The following is a 27,379-nucleotide window of genomic DNA, read 5'->3' on the forward strand; positions in this document are numbered from 1 at the left end:
TATTTGGCTCTGCTTTACATAATAAGTGCCCAAATGCTACAGCCTGTGGCAATACTTGGATAAACTATTAACTTACAGATGGAAAACATAAAAGTATGTAACTATCAGCAAAAGGCAAAAGCCAAAATGTTTTCTGTAATTAACTTAGGTTACACTAAAGACAAAGACAATAGCATCCCATTTGAAGGTTTGTTAGTGTGTGTTATAGATAAAAGTACACTTGGAAATGTGTAGCCTCGGGATATGATCATTAAATAAATATTTGATACAAACCAATCAGGTTTAACAGGCTCTGACATCCAACCGTTATAGTTATATAACAACAGCTCATCCTTGCAGAAGTTGTCAGCTCGCGTTCAGATTCCACTGGCTACGTTTCCTGAACTCACAAAAGAGACTATTTTAAAGCTGTTCTTTGCTCACTCTATGACTGCACAACCATTAGAGAGGATTTCGTTCATTGTGATGACACCCTGACGACCTCCTAACCTATCAAGCTCTCCTCTCCTCTTTCTCTTCTTCGATCTCTCTGGCAAAAAGCACTTTCTTTCAAGATAAGATCCATTCTTCCTATTCCAATCCCAAAAAACTATTTTCTATATTCTCCACCATCCTGGACCCCCACAAAGCAGCCTCCCTCTCCTCTGTCATCATCCTTTTGGACCTGTCTGCTGCATTCGACACGGTGAACCATCAGATCCTCCTTCGCACTCTCCAAGAACTTGGAGTTTCAGGCTCTGCATTTTCCCTCCTCACCTCCTACCTCAAAGACCGCACCTACAGGGTAACTTGGAGAGGGTCCGAGTCTGACCCTTGTCAATTAACTACAGGGGTCCCTCAGGGCTCTGTCCTTGGTCCCCTCCTCTTCTCTCTCTACACAAACTCGCTCGGATCAGTCATTAGCCCGCATGGTTTTTCATACCATTGCTATGCTGACAACACCCAATTAATTCTGTCTTTTCCCCGTTCTGAAACCCAGGTCGTCGCACACATCTCTGCTTGTCTAGCAGACATCTCTCGGTGGACGTCTGCTCACCACCTCAAGCTCAACCTTGACAAGACTGAACTGCTTTTTCTTCCGGGAAAAGAGTGTCCCACTCTTGACCTAACAATCAACATCGGCCCCTCTGTTGTTGCCCCGACTCAGACTGCAAGGAATCTGGGTGTGACCCTAGATAACAAACTGTCCTTCACTGCAAACATCGCTGCCACAACCCGCTGCTGCAGATACACTCTTTACAACATCAGGAGGATACGTCCCCTCCTGACCCAGAAAGCGACGCAACTTCTGGTCCAGGCTCTCGTCATCTCACGCCTTGACTACTGCAACTCCCTCCTGGCTGGTCTACCTGCATGTGCCATCCGACCTCTGCAGCTCATCCAGAATGCAGCAGCTCGTCTGGTCTTCAACCTTCCTAAATGTTCCCACACCACACCGCTCCTCTGCTCCCTTCACTGGCTTCCAGTAACTGCTAGAATCCACTTCAAGTCACTGGTACTAGCGTACCATGCTGTGAATGGATCTGGCCCTTCCTACATCCAAGTCATGGTTAAACCATACACCCCAGCACGTGCACTCCGCTCTGCATTGGCCAAACGGCTCGCTGCACCCGCACTGCGAGGGGGACCCAAGTTCCCATCAGCAAAAACACGTCGGTTTGCTATCCTGGCTCCAAAATGGTGGAATGAGCTCCCCATTGACATCAGGACAGCAGAAAGCTTACACATCTTCAGGCGCAGACTAAAAACTCATCTCTTTCGACTCCACTTCGAGCAATAACATTTCTAACAAAGCACTTATATACTAATAAAGGACTGGCTTATCTAAAGCTAGTTGAGTAGCACTTGAAATGTTTTGGCTCTATGAAACCTGATGTACTTATATGATTCTGTTTTCTTCAAGTTTGTATCTTCTTGGTCGAATGCACTTATTGTAAGTCGCTTTGGATAAAAGCGTCAGCTAAATGCAATGTAATGTAGTGATGAATTATCTATCATCCCAAGTGAGTTCCAGGCTTTTGCAAGTTTGATGTTGTGCTATGACTGTCTGACCTACGCGTGGAAAACTCAAATAAGATCTTTGTTTAAAGTGGTTTAATTGTGTAAGGACTCCAGGCATAGAGCTTTTTATTTTTCTGTAACCAGTTGGTTGGAGAAAAAAAAGAGTGTTAATCTTAAAGGAGAACTCTACCACAGTACTTTGGGGACTATTGAGTGTTTTGAAGCAGATTTGGCAGTGTTTGAAAAATTATCTGGGAGGTTCAAAGAAGTGATCTTACCAGACCCCCGAAGCCCCCAGGCTCCTGATCTCTGTTTGAGGCTAGCGGCTCGAGGCTACGCTACAAGCATAACACCTAAAAAACACTCTGAACTGTCCGTGGTTGGGTTAAATTGTGAGTATTAGAGGTCTTAACAAAGAAGAAGAATATGGAATAAAACTAATGTAAAAATATCTCTGTTTTCAGCTTTATCAGTTTTGATCTTTTAATAACTGTCTATCAAGAGTCTGACGCAATGCTAAACTAGTCAATTACTTCCTGACCCACACAGTTGCTATTGACGCCTTGCTTGATTATAGGAGATCTATTGGGCTGTCAGATCAATGCCACTGACATGTATGCTACATAATGATCTACTTAATATGTTGTATGATAAGAATTATAAAGGAAACCACAAACACTGGAGAAATAATTGGTTGAAATGTAAACGGGAGCTCAAAGCAAAACAAAATTGATAGGGCTTTAAAGAGGCTGAGGTTGGCCCTACGGCAGCTAGTTATTAAGAATGGAAAGGATTGAATAGTAAAGAAAAATAAATACTTCATATGTACCAAGGCTGAGTCTTTACCGAAGTGAATGGGTTTGCAAGTCGTCTCCTTTCCAGTGTATCTGTCCTGTCTATTTAATGAAGGCAAAAAGGACAAAAGTATTACTCATTAAATACACTTAAAACAATACACTATAGAAAGCAGGGCTTGAATAAAGCTTCATAGTGATATTTAGAGTGCTTCACAGACTTTACAAAGTGATTTAAATTGCTTTATTCAATGCCAAATGCTAAAATAGTGTTGCTATAAATCGTTAAAAGTTAAGGCAAGGAGGGCAGGTAAGACGGGATGGCAGCTCTCAAGGGACAAAAATTATGTTGTAGCTGGACTAATGGGCAGGTCGTTTTATTTTTTGGAAAGGTTTTGGGCCAGTGTGAGCAGGGTGTTGGCAGTCCTGCTCTCATTTGTTCGCCTAAATGCCAAGCAGAACCGTTAGGACATAAATCCATGGGAAGATTGCTGGTGCTGGTCATTTATACTCTCCAGAGTCTTTCGCTAACTCTGAGAGAGTGAATCAGTGCAATGATACCATTTGGAGTGTGAGACTAACTGGGGCTGAGATGTTAATTTGATTGGAGTGTGCCAGGCCAAGCAAAGCCAATAATTAGCATGAGCTCAAATGCAAGACATGGTGCCATTTTAATATGGAATGCTGAACGTGTGCCTGGCATGGCCGGGCTAATTGGGGAAGGGTGTGCTAGCAATGCACCTCAGTCCATTATCTCCATCGTCATGGGAACTGGATGAGGATAATTAGCTGGACAGCATGGTACAGTGCAGCGGCAGCTCTGGGCACGAGCAGCAGGATTAGGGATGCATACAATGATGAAACTAATAGAAATGGATTTTGCACAAACTGTGTAAAAGATTTAGTAAGTCATTGACAATAAAGTGGCAATATTCACTACATTCATCTGCACTGCGCTTCCAGCTGGTGCATAGTTATTTTCTGTCTCATTTTTCTCTACTGTTTATCTCTTTTTCTCACCCAAAGCTATAAATGGGAGTAATAAAACCATTGTCCTGCTGAGAAGTAATCTCATTTCTTATTTGTCTCGTATCTCACCAACCCTCCTCAACTCTTCCTCTCCTCTGCATCCACTGTGTTAACTCGTCCCCCATCCTCACATATTGTGACTGCATCAGGTTTAGCACAGAGTTAACTTAATATGAGGACCCTTTGAGGAGAGATCCTTTTTTTTATTCAACTCAATGTCAAACGTCTAGGAAACTAAACTCAATCAAATCATAACAAGACGAGGAACTTTAAAGAGATTTCCCATAAATTAGAGGTTATCCATATTCTTACAATGTCATTGAATCCAGCTTTCATCTACCTCTTGTAGCATTTTACACTTACATTTTGAGGATGACTGTACTTTAAATCTCAATGTATCACCCTCCCCTCTCTGTATATCTGTCCGGGTGGTCCAGAACAAGTAGGACCCCCTACATTCTCTTCTTTTTTTATCCTCACTTCCCCTCTCTCTCTCTCTCTCTCTCTCTCTCTCCAGTTTTCTTTGCTCTGTGTGAGCAGATGGCCAAACAGGCAGATCTGTTCTTTCTCTGCAGGACTTTAGATCTCACACAATAGGCCTCAGATTCGGAGTCCAGACTCTGCTTTGCCTGGCTGGGAAACTAAACAAAGAGAGGAAGGAGGAGAAGAAATAAAAGCATTTCAGAGAGTAGTACAAGGAAAAAAGTGACTTCAAAGAGTGTTTGCAGTGTTTGTGCATGAGGGAAGGGAACAATTGTTCTCATTATTTTTACTGAAGTTGTTCATTAGTGTTCCTAAATTCAGAGTAGCTTTATATGAAAGAACATACATTTGTATGTTACATCATTTTTAACCAGGACTGTAAATTACAATTTTCCATAATTGTTTTAACATTGCTAGCACTGTGACTCTAGTCATGGGGATGTAGTTATGTGCTTTGGCCCACCACTCAATGATTATTGAAAATGTCTTGACAGCTATTCAAATGAAACTAAAATGATGATATTTGGTAAAGAGATTCATGCATCCATCAGAATGATTTGTTATTAGCGATCCTGCTGTCACACGTAAATGAGATGGTAAGCCTTCTGAACATCAGCAGGTTAGCGTTGTCATTATGTGATGTTGTATTACACCCTGCATTGCAATAGATGTTACTCTTATGGTTTATGAATGTAAAAATACCTTTATTTGTCATGGGTTTTAGTTTGCTCTATGCCAAAAATCGTATTTTCTTGGTTATTTTAACCATGAATAGTTGTATTCACAGGCAGAAGCTCAGTCCGTAGGAACTTAATTTGGAAACAGGAGGGTTGCCGGTCCACTTCCTAAGCAGTGCCAATGTGGCCAAATGCAAGGATGCACTATTGTTATGGCAGTGCAATGCCTTGGAAGTGGCATCTTACCCCTTATAAATGCACTATATTACAATCGTTACTGACAGAAACTGTTCCTTTTAACTGCCCATTCTAACTCTGATATAATCCACTTTCTTCTCCCCCTCCCTTTCCTGCTCTTTCTCTCTTCCTCTGTTCCCTCCCGCTCGCCTCTCTCCTCCATCTGTCTCAGGTACTACGTGTCTGGTGGCCCTGCTCTCTGAAAAGGAGTTGACGGTGGCCAACGTTGGAGACTCGCGTGGAGTTCTTTGTGACAAAGACGGAAATGCTATTCCTCTGTCGCATGACCACAAACCTTACCAGCTAAAAGAACGCAAGAGGATCAAGAAGGCTGGTGAGGAAACAGCTGCAGTCCAGACCAGTAGACCTTTCTCCAGCAATTCTAAGCAGAACAAGGCTTTAGTTCAAACTTAAAGCCACATCAACACACAGATTGTTGTCATAAAGAGCATAAAATAGTCTTCTTATGATCAAAGCTGAGCACCATTATCCTTTTTCTCCACTTTGTGCGTGTCTGTGCTGAGGCTGACATCAAACCCTAGTGACTGATAACCCAATCTGCCTCTAACGCAGCATGTTATCAAATGCAGCCAGACAGTGCACAGTATTTGAAGGCATACTTCTCCCATCTACCCTATCTGCATACTCTCCATGCTGAAGAGAGTTTGATGGCAGTTTGCCAGATGTCACAGCGTGGTCACTGTCAGGAAAGCCCACCATCTCCATCTAATGGTCTACTTGGGTACTAAAAGAAAGCTCTCAGATTTAGTTTGCATTGTGTTGCTGTTTACTTATTCATGTGACATACTTGCAATTATAATACTACACTTGAGTTCCTACTGTTTTAACTTCAGTGAGGGGGCAGAATCTAATGATCATAATAATTATAGTTTCTCATAAACAGGAACCAGTGCTATACTAATAAAATAACAGCATAGACACTAGTCCTCTCTCCTGGGGCGGCATTTTATTTTGTTAAGGTGGTGTTTATCTGTCTCTGTGACACAGTCCTGTAAACACTGATACTCCAGAACAATTACTGATAGAAACTCAATACCAAAACCACAGGCTCCACAGGTAGAGCTGGTGATCTAATTTGTTTTTAGAGTACCATACATCTACATTTTCATTCGTGAAACCAGATTTTCTGGAATCTGTTTCAAGTACTAAATGGTAAATTAAGTCTCTGCACTAGAAAAAGTAAACAATGACACTTGATACTAGAACCTCAAATTGCAACAACCATTTACAAAACAGTCAAACCACAAACAGCATTTTTCAAAAAATAATGGAAGTATTCAATTAATAAGATTTTTAGGAAATGGTTCACTTATAATATTTATTATGATGTATCAGACTGTTGACTTTATATTTCCTTAACTAATAATTATAGTAATTAGTCATTATCTATTTTTGTATCTTTCTTTATTTTACTTCAACAGTTGTTTTATTGTAATCTGTAGATCTTAGGATACATTGTAATTATTGTGTCATTTTAGGATTTTTGCAAATCCATTACTAAAGGTTTAACTGTCTGTGGCTCTCATACAAAAACGTAAAAAAAGTCATTTGAATAGTCCTCTGACTGACAAATTGCAATTTCAAGAAACTTAGTGCTGACTTTAGTAATGAAATCTAACTGATTAATAATTAAATTGATTTGAAATAAATACAAGTCATTGGTAATAGTGGTGAGCATAAATAAATATAGTCCCATGATAATTTCAGGGCATAACTAATTAATGCATTTATTAAGCTAACTGCTGCTCTCAGCCGCTAACTGCTTAGGGTAATACTTCAATGACTAATGTCTCCCTTGCTTCTGAAAGCAATTTGTACATTCTATTCCCTGGTTATATTAAAGCAGTTAACTACATGAGCAAACATGAGGACACAGAGTTCATGTCCTCTGCTTTGCTGGGAAATGGGGAGTTTAGCAAACTAATAATAGTAACAGAAAGTTGCACATAATGGGATTTGTTTTTATAGCCTAAACTCAGATTGTTTTTTTAAATCCTTGCTATGGCCTTGCTCACCAGGAACTAGGGAGGCATCTTGACCTCATATGGAATTCCTCATCCTATCAGTTCCAGTACAATTCCCTCCTTGCAAATCTGTTGAAGCCATAGAGGACACGCAGCTGCACTTGCAGGATGTGACATAAATTGAAATCAATCCAACATAAACAATTGCGTTCCATGAGCGTAAACAATGAGCACTGAGTGAAAACATGTGAAGGGTACTAATCCAAAATATTATTTGCTTATTTGATGTGAACATAGTAGTCTCATAGATGAATAGACATGTTGCCAGTTGGTTCAGAGAAACAAAAATAGTCTTTTGTTTTGCAGTTTCACGTCAGTAACATGGAAAACATCCGTTTCTCTACTGTTCCCTCTACCTTTGTTTTCCTCTATACTCTCACTTCCTCTCATTCTCTCTCCCACCTCCCCCCCTCCATCTTGTAATTTACCCTCAACTTTTTGCTTTGGCACTTTCCAACTATTTCCCCTCTGTCTTCCTCCTCAGGTGGGTTCATCAGCTTCAACGGCTCGTGGCGTGTGCAGGGCATCCTGGCCATGTCCCGTTCTCTGGGCGATTACCCGCTGAAGAACCTCAACGTGGTCATTCCCAATCCGGACATCATGACGTTTGACCTGAACAAGCTGCAGCCGGAGTTCATGATCCTGGCCTCGGACGGCCTGTGGGACACCTTCAGCAACGAGGAGGCGGTTCGCTTCATCAGGGAACGACTGGCCGAGCCTCATTTCGGCGCAAAGAGCATCGTCCTCCAATCCTTTTATCGTGGTTGCCCTGACAACATCACCGTCATGGTAGTCAAGTTTAAAGGCAAGGCCAGCGAGAAGTAGACACGCATCAACAACACACAACATCTATATCATGTTTGAATATTAGTGAGAAGTAATAGGGTTAAGATGAGAGATTTAAAAACTCAAAACAACATTTTGGGTGAGAACAATTTCTATCACAGATATTTGCAGTTCCCCTCCTTTACTTTTACAAATGAAAAAGCGTTACTTGTAAGAAATTGCTTTCATTTAGTTATGCAACAACAGATTGAGCTGTGTGTGTGCGTGCGTGTGTATGCTTGAGAATATGAAAATAATTGATATATTTCACGTTAACAACCAATGCATTGCCTGTCCAATAATGAGAAAATGACAGTAAACAAGCTAGCATGGAGTTTGACTTCCACGTTATTTCAGAGGTGAGGTCTTCCACTATGTGACCACTAATGTTTATGCTTTTAGTTGTCTAACTCTGTTGTCACATCATTTAATTGTAGACTTGTGTCTACCAAGTGACTGCACTGAAAAAGTATTTTTTTCCTGGATCAATTACATGTCACTGGTGCAAATATGATTGTATTCCCTTTATACAGGAACAACACAAATGATACTATGCTTGTTTAAATATCACCATCGATATTGTACAGCAATACAACCAATTACAATGGTCGCATCACACTTGCTGATCATGGGAATTTGATGTAAGGATGAAAGTGTTTTGTCTTGAATTTTATAATTTTAGATGTTGAATGTCTAAGTTCACTTAAATTGATTGCTGTTTTTGTGCTGATAAAGTCTCAATTCTGTTTTGATTGTTGATACATATTACATTTGTTAAAGCTGAGACTCTGGTATGATCCCCACCTTATCAGCATTTATGTAACTACTGATAATGTAATGCTGCAGATTGTTAAAAGAAAATCTCTCTTACAACTTAAAAATAAAAATCATTTTAAACTTGAGGAAGGAGGTAATAATTAAGGTATCACAGGCAGTTACAATTGTGAATGATTTAGCAATTTAAATTATCAAGAAAGATTTACCACCCTTAGGCTTCTTTTCTACATAATTATTGACGTGCTAGTCCTTTATCTGAGGTTTCTTAAATTATCACATGACAAATTAACGTTACAATTTCAGCCTTTAATGCCATGTCCTCTACATCCTGCTATTGATCATTAACATTTTCCTGAACTGTAACTCAAAATGTAACAAGCCTTTGAATGAATTGTGTTATTGTTGCCTTCTTTTTTAAACTGTTGATTTCCTGTTATGAAGTCTGCTGCCAAAACTACTTTCAGTTTAATGTATTGCCGTCGATCATGCCATGCACACTGCTCGACCCTGAAGTCGTACCATGTTAACTCACATGTAAAATAGCATTATGGGAAGAAATGTCTCTAAGAGACATGGAATTGTAAGATGAATGTACATACTGTCCTCATGTTAGTATCACCCCTCCACTGTTCATGCATCAATGAATAAAGCAGTGCGCCTGTTTCTGGATTGTTTAACTTCAGAGATATATATATATATCAGAGAAAACTGTCTGTTTGTGCTTTTTCAGTTCACATTCTTCCTAAAATATGTACCTTACAGAGTGTTTATGTGGCATCTGTACTTGTTTTTGTTGACTTTAATAAACTGTACAAAAATACAATAACAATTATTCTGACATTTCAAATTGTAAATCTAAAAGTGAACATTAAAAATGATATATGATCATTTTGTGTGTTTTTTATTTAGAAATTATTCAGTAAAAGTAACTCATACATAGAGACAATAACCGGAAAGAAAAAAAAACATGGAGATCTTCAACAAAAATTGAAAACAGTACCCGTACATTATGTATGGGGACTCTGGGGATTAATATCAATAAAGGTAATACTTCAATTGATAGTAAATATAAGACGCATCTTTTCCCTGTATGATTGACATATTTGCACTTGGGTTAAATATATAGGGCACTAAACAGAAACATGAATACCTAATCTTTTCTCAAGTATTTCCCTAAAGTTCTCTTACATGTTTGTTTTTTCCAGCGAAATAAATTAAACAATGGGTAATGAAGAGCTGATTTTAGTCAGGTTATGCCACCTGCTGGGCGATGAGAATATATTCGTCACAGCAATCCACATTTAGTATGTCAGGTGATTCGGCTGATTGTTACTAGAAAGTAAAGAATATTTCAACAGATATAACAAAAATAACTCACCCTAGCTTTAAGATGTCATACAGAATGAATTGGGCAAACAATCATAAATCAGCCAGAATTAGAAATGAAATAAAATGCACTAATATTAAATCTAGCGTACTAATTGTGACAATGTATAATTCCAATCATATTGTCCAGTGCTGATGTTGTACACTATTGTGTAATGCTAAAGTCTGTTTCAGTAATTCAAAATGTTTAATGTATGCGTATTTATTTGGGATCAATAACAGATTCCCAGAAACCATTTTTGCTGACAGGTTTCTCAAAGGCTCACATTTTGCCTACATAATCTCAGTCTAAAGATACAACTACATTTACCCAGCCCAGGGCGAGTTATCCCCCAGCTAAATGTTCCTGTGATGACATTGCTCAGGGACATCTAGCCAGGAAGAAACATAATCTTACCGGTGTACCAAAATGGACTTCCTGGTTGGTATCTGATGATCTGTAGCAGGTGTGATGTGACTCCTCTACTAACTGTGCAGTGGTAACCAGAGAACTGTACGCAGTTAGTTGCACCATCACTTTGGATATAAATAGCATTACTGAAAGCTACGCAGACACAAGAGGAATCCCATCACAACAGAGGGGAGGGATCACTCTGCGCACATAAAGCATACTGACTGCAGCCAGTCTCTATAAGAGACGGGACACACTAAGCCTATAGATAGTCAGTACAAAGGGAGCCATTGGGTACAGCTTATTTCACACAGCTATACAAAAAGAAGAAGACGCTTACTTTATAGTCACGAGCTGCACTGTGAGGACATGGGCCTGCATGGATCCAAGCCTCGAAAACAAGCACAGGTCCTGATGCTGGGTCTGACTGGATCTGGAAAGACCACACTGCTCTACAGGCTGAAGTACAACGAGAGTGTGCTGACCGTGCCCACTGTGGGCTTCAACGTGGAGACGCTTGAGACGGACAGGAGCAGCCCGGGCCTGACGGTGTGGGATGTGGGGGGCCAGAGGAAGATGAGGCCCTATTGGAAACATTTCTATACTGATACAGCCGGACTGGTGTTTGTGGTGGACAGCTGGGATCAAAAGCATCTGGATGAGGCCCGCAAGGAACTTAATCGGGTAAACAGATACTTTTATACTCTTAATTGCACATATTCTTCCTTCAGTAAGAATTGTGTTTTTGTTACTTCAATTGGATGTTTGAGCTATTTGAGCAGAGTGATGTATGCAGTCAGAGTTGTACTCTTTAATAAATGTCTCATAGCAGAAGTTAAAGGTAGGGTAGGCACATTTGAGAAACCGGCTCGAGATCGCTAGAATTTGAAAATACACAACCGGAGAAAATCTGCCACTTCCTTATAGAGCCCCTCCTCCAACACACACGAACGCGCACATGACCAATGAGGGCACGAGATAAGTTTGTGCCCCGATGGAAGGCTGACAGGCAGGTAGGCCATCCAGTTACTTTAGCCAGGCCGGCTAAAATGATTGGTCGTACTTTTTACAGTACTACGGCTTCCACAGATGAAATTTTTTTATGGATTTTTTGTCAAAGCACTTAAGATATTCATTGCTATCGAGATGTTAAGAGCATTCCATGGAATATAACAAGTGTATCTCGAGCCGGTTTCTCAAACTTACCTACCCTACCTTTAAGCAGATATAAGAACATTTGCACATGCTTATTAATGTCTTGTCAACAACTATACTATACTAAACCAATTTGTCCAAAACTGTGTATAATATTTTAATGAATGAGGACAATTCACCCTGCAATAACACTTGAACTTTGCTTAGTTTATATGTAGTATGAAGAACATTTCACTATGACTAAATTCAAGATTCAAGATTCAAGGCTTTATTGTCACGTGCACAGTAGCTACAGTGTAGATATGGCAATGGAAAACTTAAGTCACAGGCTCCTCCAACAGTGCAACATGAATACATATAGGACATAGAACAAATAAAACAGATAAAATAGAACACATGCTCTATTAGTGAAAACATTTACGAGTAACTAAATCATATTTCATTACAACAGTTTTTTTTGTCTGTCATCTGCTTATGCACCAGTACAGCATGCCAAACAGAACAAAATAACAATTGTTCGCAAACATAATAAATACCCTTATCTCTGTTTAAAACTACATTACAGTGTGCAGTATATGTGTTCAACTGCTCAATGCTTGATAGATATTGGTTAAACACAATAAACCAGTTAACTAAAATATTTTGTACACAAGTTGACGTTTTTTTGTTTGCTTTCTTCTCCACTTTTAGGTCCTGAGGCATGAGAGTCTCAAAGGAGTCCCTCTCGTGGTCCTTGCCAACAAACAGGACCTCCAGGGCGCTCAAAGCCCAGAGGCTCTTTGTGTGACACTGGACTTGAGAAGATTGTGCGAGGGCAGGACCTGGTTCATCCAGCCCTGCTCAGCCACCACCGGCGTGGGGCTGGAGGAGGGCTTCAGGAGGATCGTCTATCTGATGAAGACTCCATTCAAACAGACTCAAGAGGACATTAAGGTTAAGATGAAGTCCAAAGGGTTCAGTGTCACAGCTATGAAAAAAGTAGTTTGTCTCTGCAGCAGATGATGGGGGAAAATCTGGTTTGAGAATCATTCAAGTGATTTGCAGGAGTCCTTGTTGTCTGCCTGTGTAATTCAGCAGCAAATGGCCTCACTGTGGCGTCTATAGGATCAGAGTATAGGAGGTGATGAGAAAAGGGATGAGATTATCTCAGTTTTGATTGTTAATCTACGTGACAGAGAGAAGCTTTATTCAGTGCTGATAAAGACAAAGTGTCCTTGGACCATGGTGATATCCCATGAGGGTGCTGTGATCTTGGGTTAAGACAGCTGGTGTGTCAAAAACTGATATTTGAGCTGAGCCTGAGAGAGAAACTGAACCTTTTGCAAAACAGAGTATTTGCAATGATTCAATCTAAGAGTTGTCTCTATACATGGAAATACAAACCAAATATATATTGGTCTGTGGGTCAAAACAATTTGGTTCTCCAATTGTGCAACTTTTGTTTGTTTGTTTTATTTATGTTTAGTTTTATATTTATATTTTTATCAATTTTTATGAAATATAAAGACTTGTTGTTTTGTATAACTATTGGGTTTGTACAACACAAATTTGACTTAAACAAAGGCCTATTTGTGACATTGATGTAAAATATAGATGTTGCTACATCATACAAATTAAAGCCATGACAAAACTGTAAAATCTGTCAACTCAAGGCGTGTTTTCAATATGTGTTTATTATCATGCTTACAATATGTCAGTGTTGTTTTGTCTAATGTTGCAATTAAATAAAGAATAATTCATGTTAAAGTCCTGAAATTCAAATTCTTAGATTTTCACATATGGGTTATACCCATAGACTGTATATATAAAGGGTTATACCAGGCGTTTTTAAAGGTATGTCTTAAAACATACTTACATGCTTATTTTTTTATTGCAACTGCTGCACAACAATTTCCCTTAGGATAAATAAAGATGTTCTTTATTTTATCTTGTCTGTTTGGCCCCGGATTGGTAAACCGGCCGTTGGCTATTATAGCCTACTGATAGTATAAATTAAAGTAAAGCAAAGTATCTATAGCTGTAAGCTAAAATAAATGACTGTAAAACTAGAAAGAAATAGATATTATGGATGCAGTGGTAGAAAATAATAAGTAGCTACATTTATTTAAGTGCTGTACTTAGGCTTACAATGTTGAGGTACTTAAATGTAATGCAGCTTTCTACTTCACACACTTTAGTTACTCGACACTTTGCAAATTCAGATCTTTATTAACCTCTAACGAGGTATATGAAATACATTGCCTTGCATTTATTTAAATCAAAACACCTTCACGATAAAGATTAATTAAAAATATTGCAGCAAAGACCAAAATTAAAATGCATCTTACATTGTAATGCGTCAAGAATAATAATCGAATATAAAATATGGTGCAATGAAAGCTCCTCTGGCTGAATAGTGATTACTTCTACTTTTAAATTCAAGTATTTGTTTTACTATCATTACAAACTTTAACTAAAGAATGTGGGACTTTAATTGTAAGAAAGAGTTTTCTAAATTATGATATTAGTAGTCTGTGTTAATTGTCATTAAATACAATGATCAGACACGTTACATTACATTTCCTTTAGCTGACGCTTTTTATCCAAAGCGACTTACAATTACCAATTAAAGAGACATTCCCCCTGGAGTAACTCAGGGCTAAGTGCCCTACTCAAGGGCACACCAGTGGTGGTGTTCCTGGCGGGATTTGAACTCACAACCTTCCGATCTTCAGCCCACCTCACTATCCATTAGACCACCACTAGACAAAAGGGTGTGTCTTTCCCCCCCCCCACACCTTTATTCAAGAAAAAAATATATGTACATCAACCATAAATATGTGATTCATTGACATCAGGGTACAGTTAAAAAATAAAAATAAAATCAATATTAAGAAAAAAGTGATAAAAACAAAAGGTAACATCTCAAGTTAATATGAATAAAATACACATTTGGTTTTGAGTTCCTTCTTGTTTTTACTATTTTTATTCATGGTGCAATATTGTTGTTACTCTAAAAATGTGCACATTTTCCCAAAAATCTAATTTGTTGTACAAATAAAACATTTGTATAAATTCCATCACCTTTAAAGTTTATAAAAAATGTCCTCATCTTGAAGTTGTAACGTTTGTCCCGTTTTTCTTACTCAACATCAGACCAAAAGTGTGAGTGTGAGTATAAACAGTGATTGAATAAATGAAAAATGGTATCTTCATGTAAATGACAGAAATCACAAGAATAGTCAATATCAATGTTAAATCCCTCTAGTGTCTTTTTTAACAAAATATATTGTATGAAAAATGTTGACTGAAAACTCTTAAACTTTTATTGAGTAAAAATGTATTTCCAACTAGCCACATTTCTTTCCAATTGATAACTTCATAAAGTGAAGCCCAGAAGAATCTCCCTGAGGGCAGAGTTACACTTTGGATGCTATTTCTCTTATATTTATGTGAGCATTTATCCATGGTAATCTGGGTTTGTATCTTGTAAAGTGGCGCGCCCCGCAGAGACACGTTCACAGTGAAACCAATGAGAGTGAAGGGGATTTCCCCACCCTTCCTCTACGCCACAGCGAGGCTGCCCTCCACCACCGGCAATCCCAGTATGCACCGCGGACAGAGCAGCAAAAAATAGTCCGCTAACGAAAGGCTGAGAAAAGGGAACCAGAAAAGGATAGCTCACAAGCTAAATTCACGATTTAGATTGTATTTACCGCAACCACAACTGCGAACATGGCTGACAACGAGAAACTGGACAACCAGCGGCTGAAGAATTTCAAGAATAAGGGCCGTGATTTGGAGGTAAAAGTTATGCAGATTGGTGTCGAGGATCTCTTCCTTTTCTCGGCGCCGCTCTGTTCACAGACAGCTTCGCCTTCTGGCTTCCTTGTGACGTCGTTTCTAATTTCTACCATCGGGAACTTTTTTACCTTAATCCTTGGCCAGGGCCTCAGAATATAATCAGTTATATGTCGCTGGCCTTGGCTGTGCTAACTCCATTTGCTTTCGCTGGTTTCGCTTCACCGTGAGAGCGCGGTGGTTATAAAACATGTCAGAAACGCTAGTCAGAGTTCATCGCCTCCGCTGTATGTTCTCTGCTAGCTCGATGCTAGTGAGGCCCACGGGGGACATGCTAGCGCTACTCAGGCATATCGGCCGCCGGATCGGTTTAGGTCGATGTGTTGGCTAGGAAAACTGATACACGTGCCTCTAAAAGTACATGTAACTGACTTATATGTTTTATTAGCCGTATATTTGCATGTTTGGAAAGCTAACAGAGCGGCAGATTAGCGTTATTTTGGTACTGCAGTTAGCTAACCTATGTGCTAACTGATTTGCTAGCCACCGTTAAGCTTGCTGGTAGAGCTTGATGGTGGCTGCAGTTCCACCCATCCCCCGTCTTTACCACCAAAAACAATGGCGGAAACCAGTTAGCCTTTAAACTGGCCAGTTATCTAGACATTTTTAAATTGTGGCGTAGTGTTATTGCGGTATTAGGTGTTTTACCAACGTTACACATGCTTAGAAAACGAGGTTAACACGACCAGCTAGTTAACACGATCACATGACTGTTAGATCAAAGCTACACGTTAGCTAACGTTGCATCCATAAGTTACCACTTGATTTATAGTCGGCTCAACATGCCTTTGCTTCGTTAGTGTTCGCAGGGGTGTTGTTTTCAGGCGCCCTCACTCAAGACGTAACTATATGAGCAGGATATAATCACACATCCTGTTTGACAAGTAGCTACCGAAGCGGTCTAGGCCTCTAGACATACGACTAGCTACTTGATAATCACTTGGTGGTCTGTCAGTGATGAACACAAGCATTACCAACAAATACCATCACTTAATGTGAGGTGTATACTAAAACCTTTATACTCAGTTACCTGTTTATCAGGCATAGTTACACCTAGGGCGTTATAATTCCAATGAACACAATAATACATGTCCCTGTTTGTGTTGAAACTGCATTAGATAGGTGTTGAATCACCTGCATGGATGTTTTGGAGATTCATTGTAGATCACTAAACGATACTATTCAACAACAGCACACAGTACAGTCTGTATAAAAGACAGAATCAGCACCTCTTTAAACCAGCTTCAACAAAGAAACTGAACAGTAAAACCTTCATGAAAGACTCACTGTGGGACTGCAGTTTTTGCTGAATAAGTATGCCCTATAATATATCTGCAACATACTTGTAACTATAGTCTTTAAAAAAAAAAGATAACATGAATTTAAATTGTATATTGAAGAATATGTAAGTTAGAGGTATTGTTGAGGCACATCTTACAGTAACTTAAGCTAAAGCGAATTAGTTCAGGCTCGGGTTTAGGGTGTTAGGCAGTCACATGCAGATTGTGGGATGTTGACCTAATGCTCCAGGTATGACTGATACTACAGATTGACCCTGCTTTCATAAACTTAAACTTGATCATTTGCCCAGGTTTGGCAATGGCATGTTGGGATTGATGTATGGCTGGAACTATTTTCACTGCCGATCTATTGATCAAAATGGTTGCTGGTTATTTGTATGCAGATGTACTAATCTGTGCCGCTCTAGAAAATAGTTCCTAAATGTTCTTATGCTATCTCACCCACAGACTATGAGAAGACAGAGGACTGAGGTAGTGGTGGAACTCAGAAAGGTTGGTACATTTGTATTATCTTGTCTTCTTATCATGATGAATTTCTTCTGAAATGTGCATGAAGTAATATTTCTGTTTCCCTCCACTACAGAACAAAAGAGATGAGCACCTTCTGAAGAGACGAAATGTGCCCCATGAGGACATCTGTGAGGACTCTGACGTTGACGGAGACTTCAGATCGGTACGATACTAGTCAACTGCTTCTTCTAAGGGTGGCCCACATTAGGTTCCTCTCCCTGGCAATACAGTCCAGAGGTTTAGGATACGATAACATTGTGTCCCTATGATGCTGTGTTCTTGCTCAATCTCAGTTGGGTGGGGCAGAAGTGTGACAAATATACAGTCAACAAACGTTCTCCATGCTAGGTAGTGTCTCATTATCTTCAAGTAAGAGACCGGTTTCAGTGCAGCATCCTTTGTAGAATCACAAAATTGTACTTTGTAAAGCTATCCGTCATCAGGATTTTAGTATTTTCTAAATACCTTCTGTGCTTTTGTTGCCCAATACTTCATCTTTGGGACCGAAATTCATGTTATGCAGCATTTCAATTTCAGATCAAACGTGCAGGTATAAAGAGAATAAATGACTACTCTCATAACAAGTATTCAAAGTTATAGATATGGGTGTGGTAATAATTTGTGATACATAAAATAACTATTTATAATGCAAATAGTCCTTGGATTGTGCCAATTTGAGGCACTTTATTTTCAGGTTAGCATTAATCTTACCATCATTGATAAGCCAAAACATTAGGCCATGTGCTCATTATATTTAAGCTTAAGGGCTCACAGTGAATGTTACATCCCTTCATATAAGTAGTTTTGGCACACGTCACCTACACGTTTTAGGGTAACAACGTAAAATCTCCCAAAAATCGATGGATCGAGAATCCCACCATCACTGAGGGGCTCTAGGTCGTGTGGTATTGCTGGAATAAAAAGCCACTCAGCAGTTCAGAAATTCAATCACAGTAACTGCCTAGTGTCATTGAAAAGGCTGACTTTAAACAGGCTGCTTAGCAATATATCAACAATGACATGCTGCTCTGACTCACTGCAAGACATTAGTGGCTTTTGTGTGTACTGACCAATCTGGTTTAAATACTCAACCAGCACCACCTGAGTTCCAGCCTTCGCTGTTTTCAATGTTCCAGTGGTCACCTTCATGTTGTGTATTCAGGGTTGTGTTTGAGTGTTTTTCTTTTCTAGTTAGTTTTTTGTTGCACGTTACTCCACCCCGTTTATTTAACAGTGCACAGTAATCGGCTGGTTATTGGAGGCACCAGCCGACTCTTATTTAACTGGGCCTGCTTTCATGGTCAGGGCTTAATTAAAAGTAAGAACGATACTCTGCACACTTGATTCTACACTGGGCCTTCAGCTCCCTGTAGAGGCAGTCAGGTGAGGGTGCCAGTTGGCACATTTTCACGTTGAATGCTGGCCTTCACGTCCGGCCTGCTGACTGTTCCAACAGAACACCAGATTGGCTGTGAGAATGCAAGTCACTGCTTTGTCCTGGTGGTATTTCCTGATTCCTAATGTCCTGTTTCTCGTAGTTGCTTTGGTGGCTCTATTCCCTGCTGTGTCAACTTTACAGACAAAAGCAATTCTAGGAAATACTTGTTTAAATGTGAAGCTAGAAGCTGACCTGCTCAGCCTCCCGTAGTACTGCCAGGAAATAAACTCTTTGGGGTATTTTCCTTGATCAACCACTGGATAAAAATGTACTTGGATCTTATCATCTTGTACTTTTGACTAATGACTCTTTACTTTCCTTTTCAGCAAAACACCTCCCTTGAAGCAATAGTACAAGTAAGTAGGATGTTACATTAATTTGTTATTCTTTGTCATTTATCTCCTCTTATGGGCTGTGTATATAATGCAGAATTTAACTTGTGTTCTTGCGTTACAGAATGCCACCAGTGATAATCAGGGCGTCCAGCTGAGTGCTGTTCAGGCTGCCAGGTAGGAAACCACACCCTCACACTCTTCTATTCTACTGATTATCTCTTCAGTTTACACCAGCAGCTGGCATCTCGTTTTATATTATTATACTTTCTTTATAAACATTTAGGGTCACATTTCTCATGTTGTCATATTGATGTTCACAGAGGACTATAGAGCGCTACTATGTACTCTGCTGATTATTAACCTGTCAAAGACACATTTGGATTAAGCCAAAATAAAATGGCTGTTCACTATTAACAAAGTAGTACTTTAAATGTGATCCAGATTCACATCTGGTTCATCGGGTGTTTGTGAGCCAGAGACGCTGCACCAATACTTTGTCTGAAAAGGTTCTTTGATTAAAATTGATGGCCTCTTGCAAAATACAGTTCCAGTGTTGAAATTTCAAGGACTGAATGTTTTTCCAGCTCTGTTAGACAGCGGTGATTTACAGTAAGCCAGCCCGGTCTGATTAATGGACATAGTAAATGGCACTGCGGCTCAGTAGTGCAGCCCTGTTTAAGATGAAGAAAATGCTGCATGAGGTAGTCGAAAACATGTTTCTTTATTATTTTACAGCTAGTTATTTTTATTCTTTCATCTATTCACGGCTACCATGCAGCTTTTTTGACACCAAAGATGCCTTCAAACGTGTCCTGACTTAACGTTGAGGTCATGAGCCGGGCGGTCACTGAGATTGTGATTGACACTGTGTGGATTCTTGACATTCTTTAGCTGTTTCTCTCTGTGTGTCATTGGTTCTTCTTGTTTGCATTTCTCTGTAAAGCCATCAGTATGAGTAATGGTCTTTTGTGCTCTCTTTTGTTTTTGTAGGAAGTTGTTGTCCAGTGACCGTAACCCTCCCATTGATGACCTGATTAAATCTGGGATCCTTCCTATACTGGTCCACTGTCTGGACAGAGATGATAAGTAAGCAGGCTGCGAATGTTTCTTTGTGCTTGTGGCAGCGCATAATGCTCTTTCATGTGTGATGATATTAGTAGCATTATCCAGATCATGTTGAGTTTATGCACACTTCAAATGTATTCAAATGCACAAGCAGGGTTTTATCCGTGCCTGCATCTGAAGCACTTATGTAAATGTGTTCTAGTTTCACCTTCCAGGGATGACAGAAATATAAATGACTCATCAGCAGGCTCTGACTGTTACGCCACTGCCCAGTCGCAGTGACTTCAACTCAGCCTTCTCTTTCTCTCTCACCTCTTCACAGCCCGTCTCTCCAGTTCGAGGCAGCCTGGGCTCTCACCAACATCGCGTCTGGGACCTCGGAGCAGACCCAGGCCGTGGTCCAGTCCAGTAAGAGCCCTTTCATCTCAACACAACACCTTATTTTCTCATGTCTGTAGTGTACAACATCTCAATATAAACCTCAATCTATTACCTTTCACTTTATAAACAAATGTGCTTTTATTTATTATAGTAGGTGTGACATCCACACGTTTTGGCATGTTATTGCATTTGCTTTAGTCAAATGCATCAACGGGGATTCATGTATTTAATGGAGACATTTTTGTATAAGTATTATTTATTTATTCCCATTAGTCAAAAACATTTAAATGGTGGATGTGATAAATCATCATAAAGCGAGCTGCAACATGAGAAAATGAAAACACTTAAATGATTGATTTATTAATCTTGACAATGCACGACATCTTTATCTATGATTTAATTATGCAGAACAGCAGTGTTTAAGTATCTCTGGCTTTAAATACTTTAATAATAAGATTCAAAGGATCTGAATGCCACATCTTTAAGTGATATACAGTGAAGTTACTTTGATATTTTCCTACTTTTGCTCTTCTTTTTATTTCTAAGCATGTTGTGTCCTATTCCTTTTTAAGTGTAGATGTGTCCAAGTGGTCATTTAAAGATTCTGAACAGATGATGAAAGTCCTCTTTGTGGAGCTGTTTCTGAGTTAAAGCCCTGCAGCCGAGTACAAGATTCCTCCTATGATTGATACTTATCTGTCTCTTGGTGTAGATGCTGTGCCTCTGTTCCTGAGGCTGCTTCACTCCCCTCACCAGAACGTGTGTGAACAGGCGGTCTGGGCCCTGGGCAACATCATAGGTGAGTCGCTGTTGGTGTGTGTGTGTGTGTTGGAAAAAAATACCGCGAGTCCCTGGACGGCATGTGAACCATCTGTGTGTGTTCTCTCCAGGTGACGGCCCTCAATGCAGAGACTACGTGATCAGCTTGGGCGTGGTGAAGCCCCTGCTCTCTTTCATCAGTCCCTCCATCCCCATCACCTTCCTGCGCAATGTCACCTGGGTCATGGTCAATCTGTGCCGCCATAAGGACCCTCCACCACCCATGGAGACCATCCAGGAGGTGTGTATGCCAGAATGAGGGAGCTGTACATGTGTGTGCTGGATGCACGGTTACATGGGTGTTTGTGTAAAAGCAATGATTCAGTGTTTATGAGCGAGAAGCTTCCAGTGAGGCATTAATCATCCAGTCTTCAGTTCATACGGTTCCAGGAGCAAAATATCCTGAATCGTGATCAGTTTATTTTAAAAACCATCAAGTTAAAAAACAAGAGGATGCTTCATGCAGTCCGACACTAACAGAGTATCGTTTATGATACAGGAAAAACCTTTCCATACCAGTCACGTCAGATGTGGAACATGTATATTAAAAGAATATGGGAATAAATCAAAAATCATAAATGTGGACTTCTTGGTTTCTTGTTGTTAGGCCTGAGAATGAAGGCAAATATAAAGCTGGTTTACATAAAAAAAGAAAAAAGCCATGTTTGTCTTTTTCTCCCCATAGTCATCCCTCCTGTGTTCTCTTCTGTTCTCAGATTCTGCCGGCGCTCTGCGTGCTGATCCACCACACTGATGTCAGCGTAAGTAGTCTGAGGTTTCCCCCAGTTTTGTTACACAGGCTGTGGTGCCTTGGCCTCTCTTAACTATTAACAGAGCAAATTCAATAAATGCTTCACTGTTGGAGGAAGTTGTTCAGGTTGCAAAGTGTAATAATGAGTTTCCTTTCTTCTTTGCTGCCTCCAGATCTTGGTAGACACCGTGTGGGCTCTGTCCTATCTGACGGACGCTGGGAACGAGCAGATCCAAATGGTCATCGACTCTGGCATCGTCCCTCATCTGGTGCCTCTGCTCAGTCACCAGGAGGTCAAAGTTCAGGTATGAAGAGACGCCAGGCATGACGATGATTATGTGAAGGATCACATCTATAAGACATCAAGCATGGACTCTAGAGATTGATAATCTCATGGTTTAACGGTTATTATTCTCTTAACAAATGTAACGCTTCCTCTTCACACCCAGACTGCTGCTCTGAGGGCCGTGGGGAACATAGTGACCGGCACAGATGAACAGACCCAGGTGGTGCTCAACTGTGACGCTCTCAGCCACTTCCCCGCACTCCTCACACACCCGAAGGAGAAAATCAACAAGGTAAAACTACCTCCATCTTCCTCCTCCTGCACATATACATGCCCCCCCTGGCAGGTGTTGTCTGCCTGGACGTGATGAAATCAGAGACTTGGTGCTTGTGTGAATGCTGTGTGAAAGTCATAGATGGGGCAGATAGTCATTCGTAGGGATTCGCAACATGAAGAACCTCCAGGATGAAGAAGAAGACCTCAGTTGAAGTTAGTCAGTCAGATCGGGGGGGTTGGGGGAAGGGTTGTTGGTGTGGATGTGATTGAATGAGTGATTCCTTGGGTTGGTGGCCAGAGGGTGCTGAAGACCACGAGTCTCTGCTGATATCGGAGTGCATCTGAGACCAGTCACTTTAAAACAGAGGCCCACTGTGACCTGGACGATGATTAGAGCCTCAAGAAACGCCTTCGCCCCGCCCACAGCACTCTGTCTCGCCCAGAGGTCCCACCCCTCAGCGCGGACCTCTGGATTCTGATCCAGTTTAAACACAAACTCATAAGTCTTTAAAAAGAGGGAGTGCTATTCTATCCTTTTGGCTGCTAATCATGGCCCCATGCAGTCAGGTTCCTCCTCTAGTTAAAGGTTTGACACGATTATAATCTTCTGGCTTCTCTGGTTAGGATAAAACCCGTCTATGTTTCTATTTCCTTAACAATGTATTTGTGTTGTTTGTCCTGTAGGAGGCAGTGTGGTTCCTGTCCAACATCACAGCCGGCAACCAGCAGCAGGTGCAGGCTGTCATCGACGCCAAGCTCGTCCCCATGATCATCCACCTGCTCGACAAGGTGTGTGTCCGTCTGTCTTTAGAAGCTGTGCAAAGAGCAAGAGGATCGTGAAGGGTTCTGTTTAATGAGCTTGTGGGGGAAATATGTGTTATTAATGTATTTTTGTTTTTAGGGTGACTTTGGCACTCAGAAGGAAGCAGCCTGGGCCATCAGCAACTTGACAATAAGTGGCAGGAAAGATCAGGTAAGAATCTTCTAAACAATTCAAGTTTTAAAGGAATGAGATGTAGTCATGAAAAACTGTGGGAATATGAATACACTTGATTTATGTAGCTCTGTCCTTGGGGTTAGATTTTTATTTTAAAAAGTACTTTTACAGAAGAAAATAAAACAAACAATCCAGATAAAATGTGAATAAAGCAGAATACATAAGCACAGAGTTAGAACTAACACATGAACAATTTAGTTATAATAAAACAAACTAAACATTTCCTAAAGCTTTCACAAATGGATTTTTTATAATTCAAAAGAGGCTGAAGTGTGTTTGAGTAAAGGGAGAAGTTAAAAAAGATGTTCTCTCAATTTCGTTTAGTTTGTGAAATTATTCCTTTTGACAACAGACATGTGAAATGTTGTTTTGAAACCAGTCATTGGCATTTTTCAAAATGACTAGTAAAAGTAGAAAGTATGAAAGTGAATACCATGTTGATGTTCCTCACCGCTCCTCTTCTGTCTGCAGGTGGCGCACCTGATCGAGAAGCAGGTGATCCCTCCGTTCTGCAACCTGCTGGTGGTGAAGGACGCTCAGGTGGTGCAGGTCGTCCTCGACGGCCTCAGCAACATCCTCAAGATGGCAGACGATGAGGCTGAAACCATTGCTAACCTTATTGAGGAATGCGGCGGTAAGTCCCATCAATGTTTGATTATTATCTGTGTGTTTCTTAACATTAGGTTTCATGCGTGATTGTGTGGTGTCTGACTTGTTGTTTTCTTTGGTTCCTCAGGTTTGGAAAAAGTAGAGCAACTGCAGAATCACGAAAATGAAGATATCTACAAATTGGCATACGAAATTATTGATCAATTCTTCTCTTCTGATGATGTAAGTGAATCCAGTGTCAAAGATGATTTCACTAAAGTTCAAAGTATCAATCCAGTGTTGGTTATCAATAGATTTGCTATGAAGTAAAGTTGAAGCCTTAGACTATCACATTTTATATTTGAATGTAAAAAGAAAAGGTTCCACCACATTTAAGTTGATTGACAAACGTGTTGAAGATAAACAGTGAAGATCTAATAATGACTCACAAGTTAGAGTTTGCTTTTGGTCAATCTTATGCTGTAGCGGCACCATTAGTGTTTAAACTACTGTCATGTCTGCTGCACCTTGTTAACGCTCTCTCTCAAACCCTTCAGATTGATGAAGACACCAGCCTGGTCCCAGAAGCCATCCAAGGTGGAACTTACGGCTTCAACTCTGCCAACGTGCCAGCCGAGGGATTCCAGTTCTAGACGGCATCTGGGGTATTCTGGAGTTTTGTTCACGATGCAGCACTCTGTTCAACATAAAAAAATTAGGAGAGAAAGAGCGAAAGAGAGCGAGTGTGAGAAATTTGATCCATTGTGCTTGGCTCGTGGGATCCATGGCTGCATCTTATCTGAGAGAAAAATGTGTGGATTTCATTTGGCCTTCCAGGGGAACCAGCCCAAATGAAGGTTGAGATGGCGAGTGGGTGCGAGTGAGAATGAGTGGCTACATGTTGCAAAAAAAGCAAAACATCTACATCGAATGCGTTGAGAGACATGCCGACATAACTTCTGTGTTATTGGAGCTGTCGCCTTCGGAAAACTACTTCAAACGACAACAAAAAAACTTGATGTCTGCCCGGGGAGAACCAAGGACATCCAAAAATAACAAATCAAGAGATCTTGACATATTACGATACAACCGAAAATAACTAATTTTGAACTGAGATGAACCACGAACCATCACAATTCTACGGTCCTCCGAAAAGAGAGGGTGCCACCCTCAACGTGCCCCTCCCCCAATCGGCCACGCTATCAGACATGTGTGTGAATGGACCCATTGTGTATGAATGTCTGGACTCAGTGCTGAGGAGCCAGGTTCATCTCCTCCAATGAAACGCCCCGACAGGGCACCATCCTCTCCCTCTGGTGGGCGGGGCCAGGAGTCCGGCTGCGCGTGTCGCATGTGCGAGAGAATGGACGGATGAGTTGTGTGCTTGGCTGCGTGCGTGACTGGGAGTATGCAAGACTGGGTGAGAGCGCATGCAGAGAAATTCAATTACAACATCTGAAGAGAAACAAAATTGCAACAATGAAGTTAGCAAAGGTTTCAGGAAAAGAAATTCTGCCTTTGAAAGAGAGGCTGATCCACAAAACCCTGAAAGGAAGAACTTTGGAAATGAAAAAAAAAAATCATCGTCATCACAAGGATTCTTTTTCTGTTTTGAATTATTGTTAAGTTAGTATTAATTGACACTGGACAATGCTATTGGCAGGTGTGGAGCAGCAGTGCATTGTATTAAGATGCATTTGGTGGCTTTTGGGCTTTTTCTTTTTGCCTCCAGTGTGTTCCTTTTTATGATATTTTTTATTTTCAGCTTTTAGTTTCATTGCTTCTGTAAAGGTAATTGACGACGATGGTAATCCACCCTCACACCTGAACCCTAACCTAGGCACCAGACATGGGCTTGATGCTGTGAAACTGACACCATCACTATAATCAAACGACCTGTTCCCCTGTCACCTCATTATTCTCCCCTCAATCTACAGCAAAACCACTGCTTTGCAGTATCGTTGCCATAGCTTTGACTTATCACAAAGGGAGAAGAGAACAATGGCCATTTCACGTAGGATTGTGAATCATAACCTTTGCATGTACTAAACTATAGCACAGTTATTTTTTAGGGTATTTTAGTTTCCTTAGGCTGTGGATACAGTGTAATTTTTATTTTAAGTAAAACTGTGCTTAAATGTTACATGTTTCCCTTTCCCTTATCCCTCACTAGTGTCCGATTTGCTAAATAATCTATGGTTTTGCACATGTACTGCAAAGTGAGGCCTGAAGGCATGTTGGTGGGTTTCATAGGTTTTGACCTGCCAACAACATCCTACAATATGCATCACTCAACCACAATCTGTTGTCTTTCTAGAGTAATCCAATGATGCTTTTTAGTGATACTTGAGAAAAAAATAAGGACTTTATTTCAGGAGCAGCAGGAAAGGATCTGCTAATGTATCTCAGCTAGACAAAGAGAGGATTTAGCCTCCTTTTTCTCAAGGTCAAAAGGTGTCCCACACGTCAGACTGGAGTTGTCCAAAGTGGGTTCTCCTGAGTAATAAATAACCCATGAACAAGTTTGCTGTACCTTTTTAGTACCTTGCAGAGTCATTAGCCCCATACTACTCTTCCCTCTTATACCAGCTAGGTGTACAAGCTTACCCTTTCCATTTTTTGTGTTAACTTCAAACACTGTAGTAAATGATTACACATTGTGCTCATAAACCTTCTGTTGAACATAGGGGTCTTTTTTTTTTGCAGCATTCCTTGTTAGCAAACATGTGGTTTCAAATCTGAATTTATGATATGGAAGGTATAAAAAGGTGGTTTGCCCAAAAACCTTTTTGGGAGATAGGCTACAGGATAGGTTGTCTTCAAGAAAATAAATAGTGAAACCCAAATCGAGAGACTGTGTGTGTGTGTGGTCTGTTGTGAAGATGTGTGAATAATCACTGTTTTTACACTATTTTGAAATGCTGATGTTGCTTGAAATTCAAATCGAGGAAAAGCGGGCCCTGATTGGCCAGGAAGACCGTTTCAACGCATG

The 27,379-nt window shown here is 40.4% G+C and overlaps 3 protein-coding genes across 3 annotated transcripts in view; all 3 read left to right on the forward strand.

Annotated features, from left to right (window-relative positions):
• ppm1lb (protein phosphatase, Mg2+/Mn2+ dependent, 1Lb) overlaps positions 1 to 9,741 on the forward strand; it is a 45,841-nt gene extending 36,100 nt beyond the window's left edge. The window contains exons 3-4 of the mRNA XM_034115290.1: positions 5,394 to 5,555; positions 7,751 to 9,741. Of these exons, the coding sequence (XP_033971181.1) occupies positions 5,394 to 5,555; positions 7,751 to 8,091 (503 nt within the window). The 3' untranslated portion in view covers positions 8,092 to 9,741. The remainder of the gene's footprint in view (positions 1 to 5,393; positions 5,556 to 7,750) is intronic.
• A 998-nt stretch (positions 9,742 to 10,739) lies between these two features.
• LOC117470494 (ADP-ribosylation factor-like protein 14) lies at positions 10,740 to 13,546 on the forward strand. The gene is made up of 2 exons (XM_034115291.1): positions 10,740 to 11,329; positions 12,491 to 13,546. The coding sequence occupies exons 1-2, from the start codon at positions 11,015 to 11,017 to the stop codon at positions 12,800 to 12,802; spliced, it is 627 nt and encodes a 208-aa protein (XP_033971182.1). The 5' UTR covers positions 10,740 to 11,014; the 3' UTR covers positions 12,803 to 13,546.
• A 1,756-nt stretch (positions 13,547 to 15,302) lies between these two features.
• kpna4 (karyopherin alpha 4 (importin alpha 3)) lies at positions 15,303 to 27,239 on the forward strand. Its single transcript, XM_034115136.1, has 17 exons — positions 15,303 to 15,583; positions 17,389 to 17,433; positions 17,525 to 17,614; positions 19,216 to 19,245; positions 19,346 to 19,398; positions 20,215 to 20,310; positions 20,612 to 20,697; positions 21,383 to 21,469; positions 21,561 to 21,730; positions 22,206 to 22,250; positions 22,414 to 22,545; positions 22,690 to 22,818; positions 23,487 to 23,591; positions 23,704 to 23,775; positions 24,271 to 24,433; positions 24,536 to 24,630; positions 24,945 to 27,239. Exons 1-17 carry the CDS (start codon positions 15,515 to 15,517, stop codon positions 25,038 to 25,040), a joined length of 1,563 nt encoding a protein of 520 aa, XP_033971027.1. The 5' UTR covers positions 15,303 to 15,514; the 3' UTR covers positions 25,041 to 27,239.
• Positions 27,240 to 27,379: the final 140 nt, after the last annotated feature.

Source organism: Trematomus bernacchii, unplaced genomic scaffold (genome assembly GCF_902827165.1).
Source record: "Trematomus bernacchii unplaced genomic scaffold, fTreBer1.1, whole genome shotgun sequence".
Classification (NCBI taxonomy): Eukaryota; Metazoa; Chordata; class Actinopteri; order Perciformes; family Nototheniidae; genus Trematomus; species Trematomus bernacchii.

What these genes read in the sequence shown, in the direction of transcription:
- LOC117470494 (XM_034115291.1), top strand. Translation starts at nt 11,015, where the DNA reads ATGGGCCTGCATGGATCCAAGCCTCGAAAACAAGCACAGGTCCTGATG. An exon ending in CCCGCAAGGAACTTAATCGG is followed by an intron (nt 11,330 to 12,490) that starts GTAAACAGATAC and finishes CTCCACTTTTAG; the next exon opens with GTCCTGAGGCATGAGAGTCT.
- kpna4 (XM_034115136.1), top strand. Translation starts at nt 15,515, where the DNA reads ATGGCTGACAACGAGAAACTGGACAACCAGCGGCTGAAGAATTTCAAG. An exon ending in CGAAGGAGAAAATCAACAAG is followed by an intron (nt 22,819 to 23,486) that starts GTAAAACTACCT and finishes TTTGTCCTGTAG; the next exon opens with GAGGCAGTGTGGTTCCTGTC. An exon ending in TCATCCACCTGCTCGACAAG is followed by an intron (nt 23,592 to 23,703) that starts GTGTGTGTCCGT and finishes TTTTGTTTTTAG; the next exon opens with GGTGACTTTGGCACTCAGAA.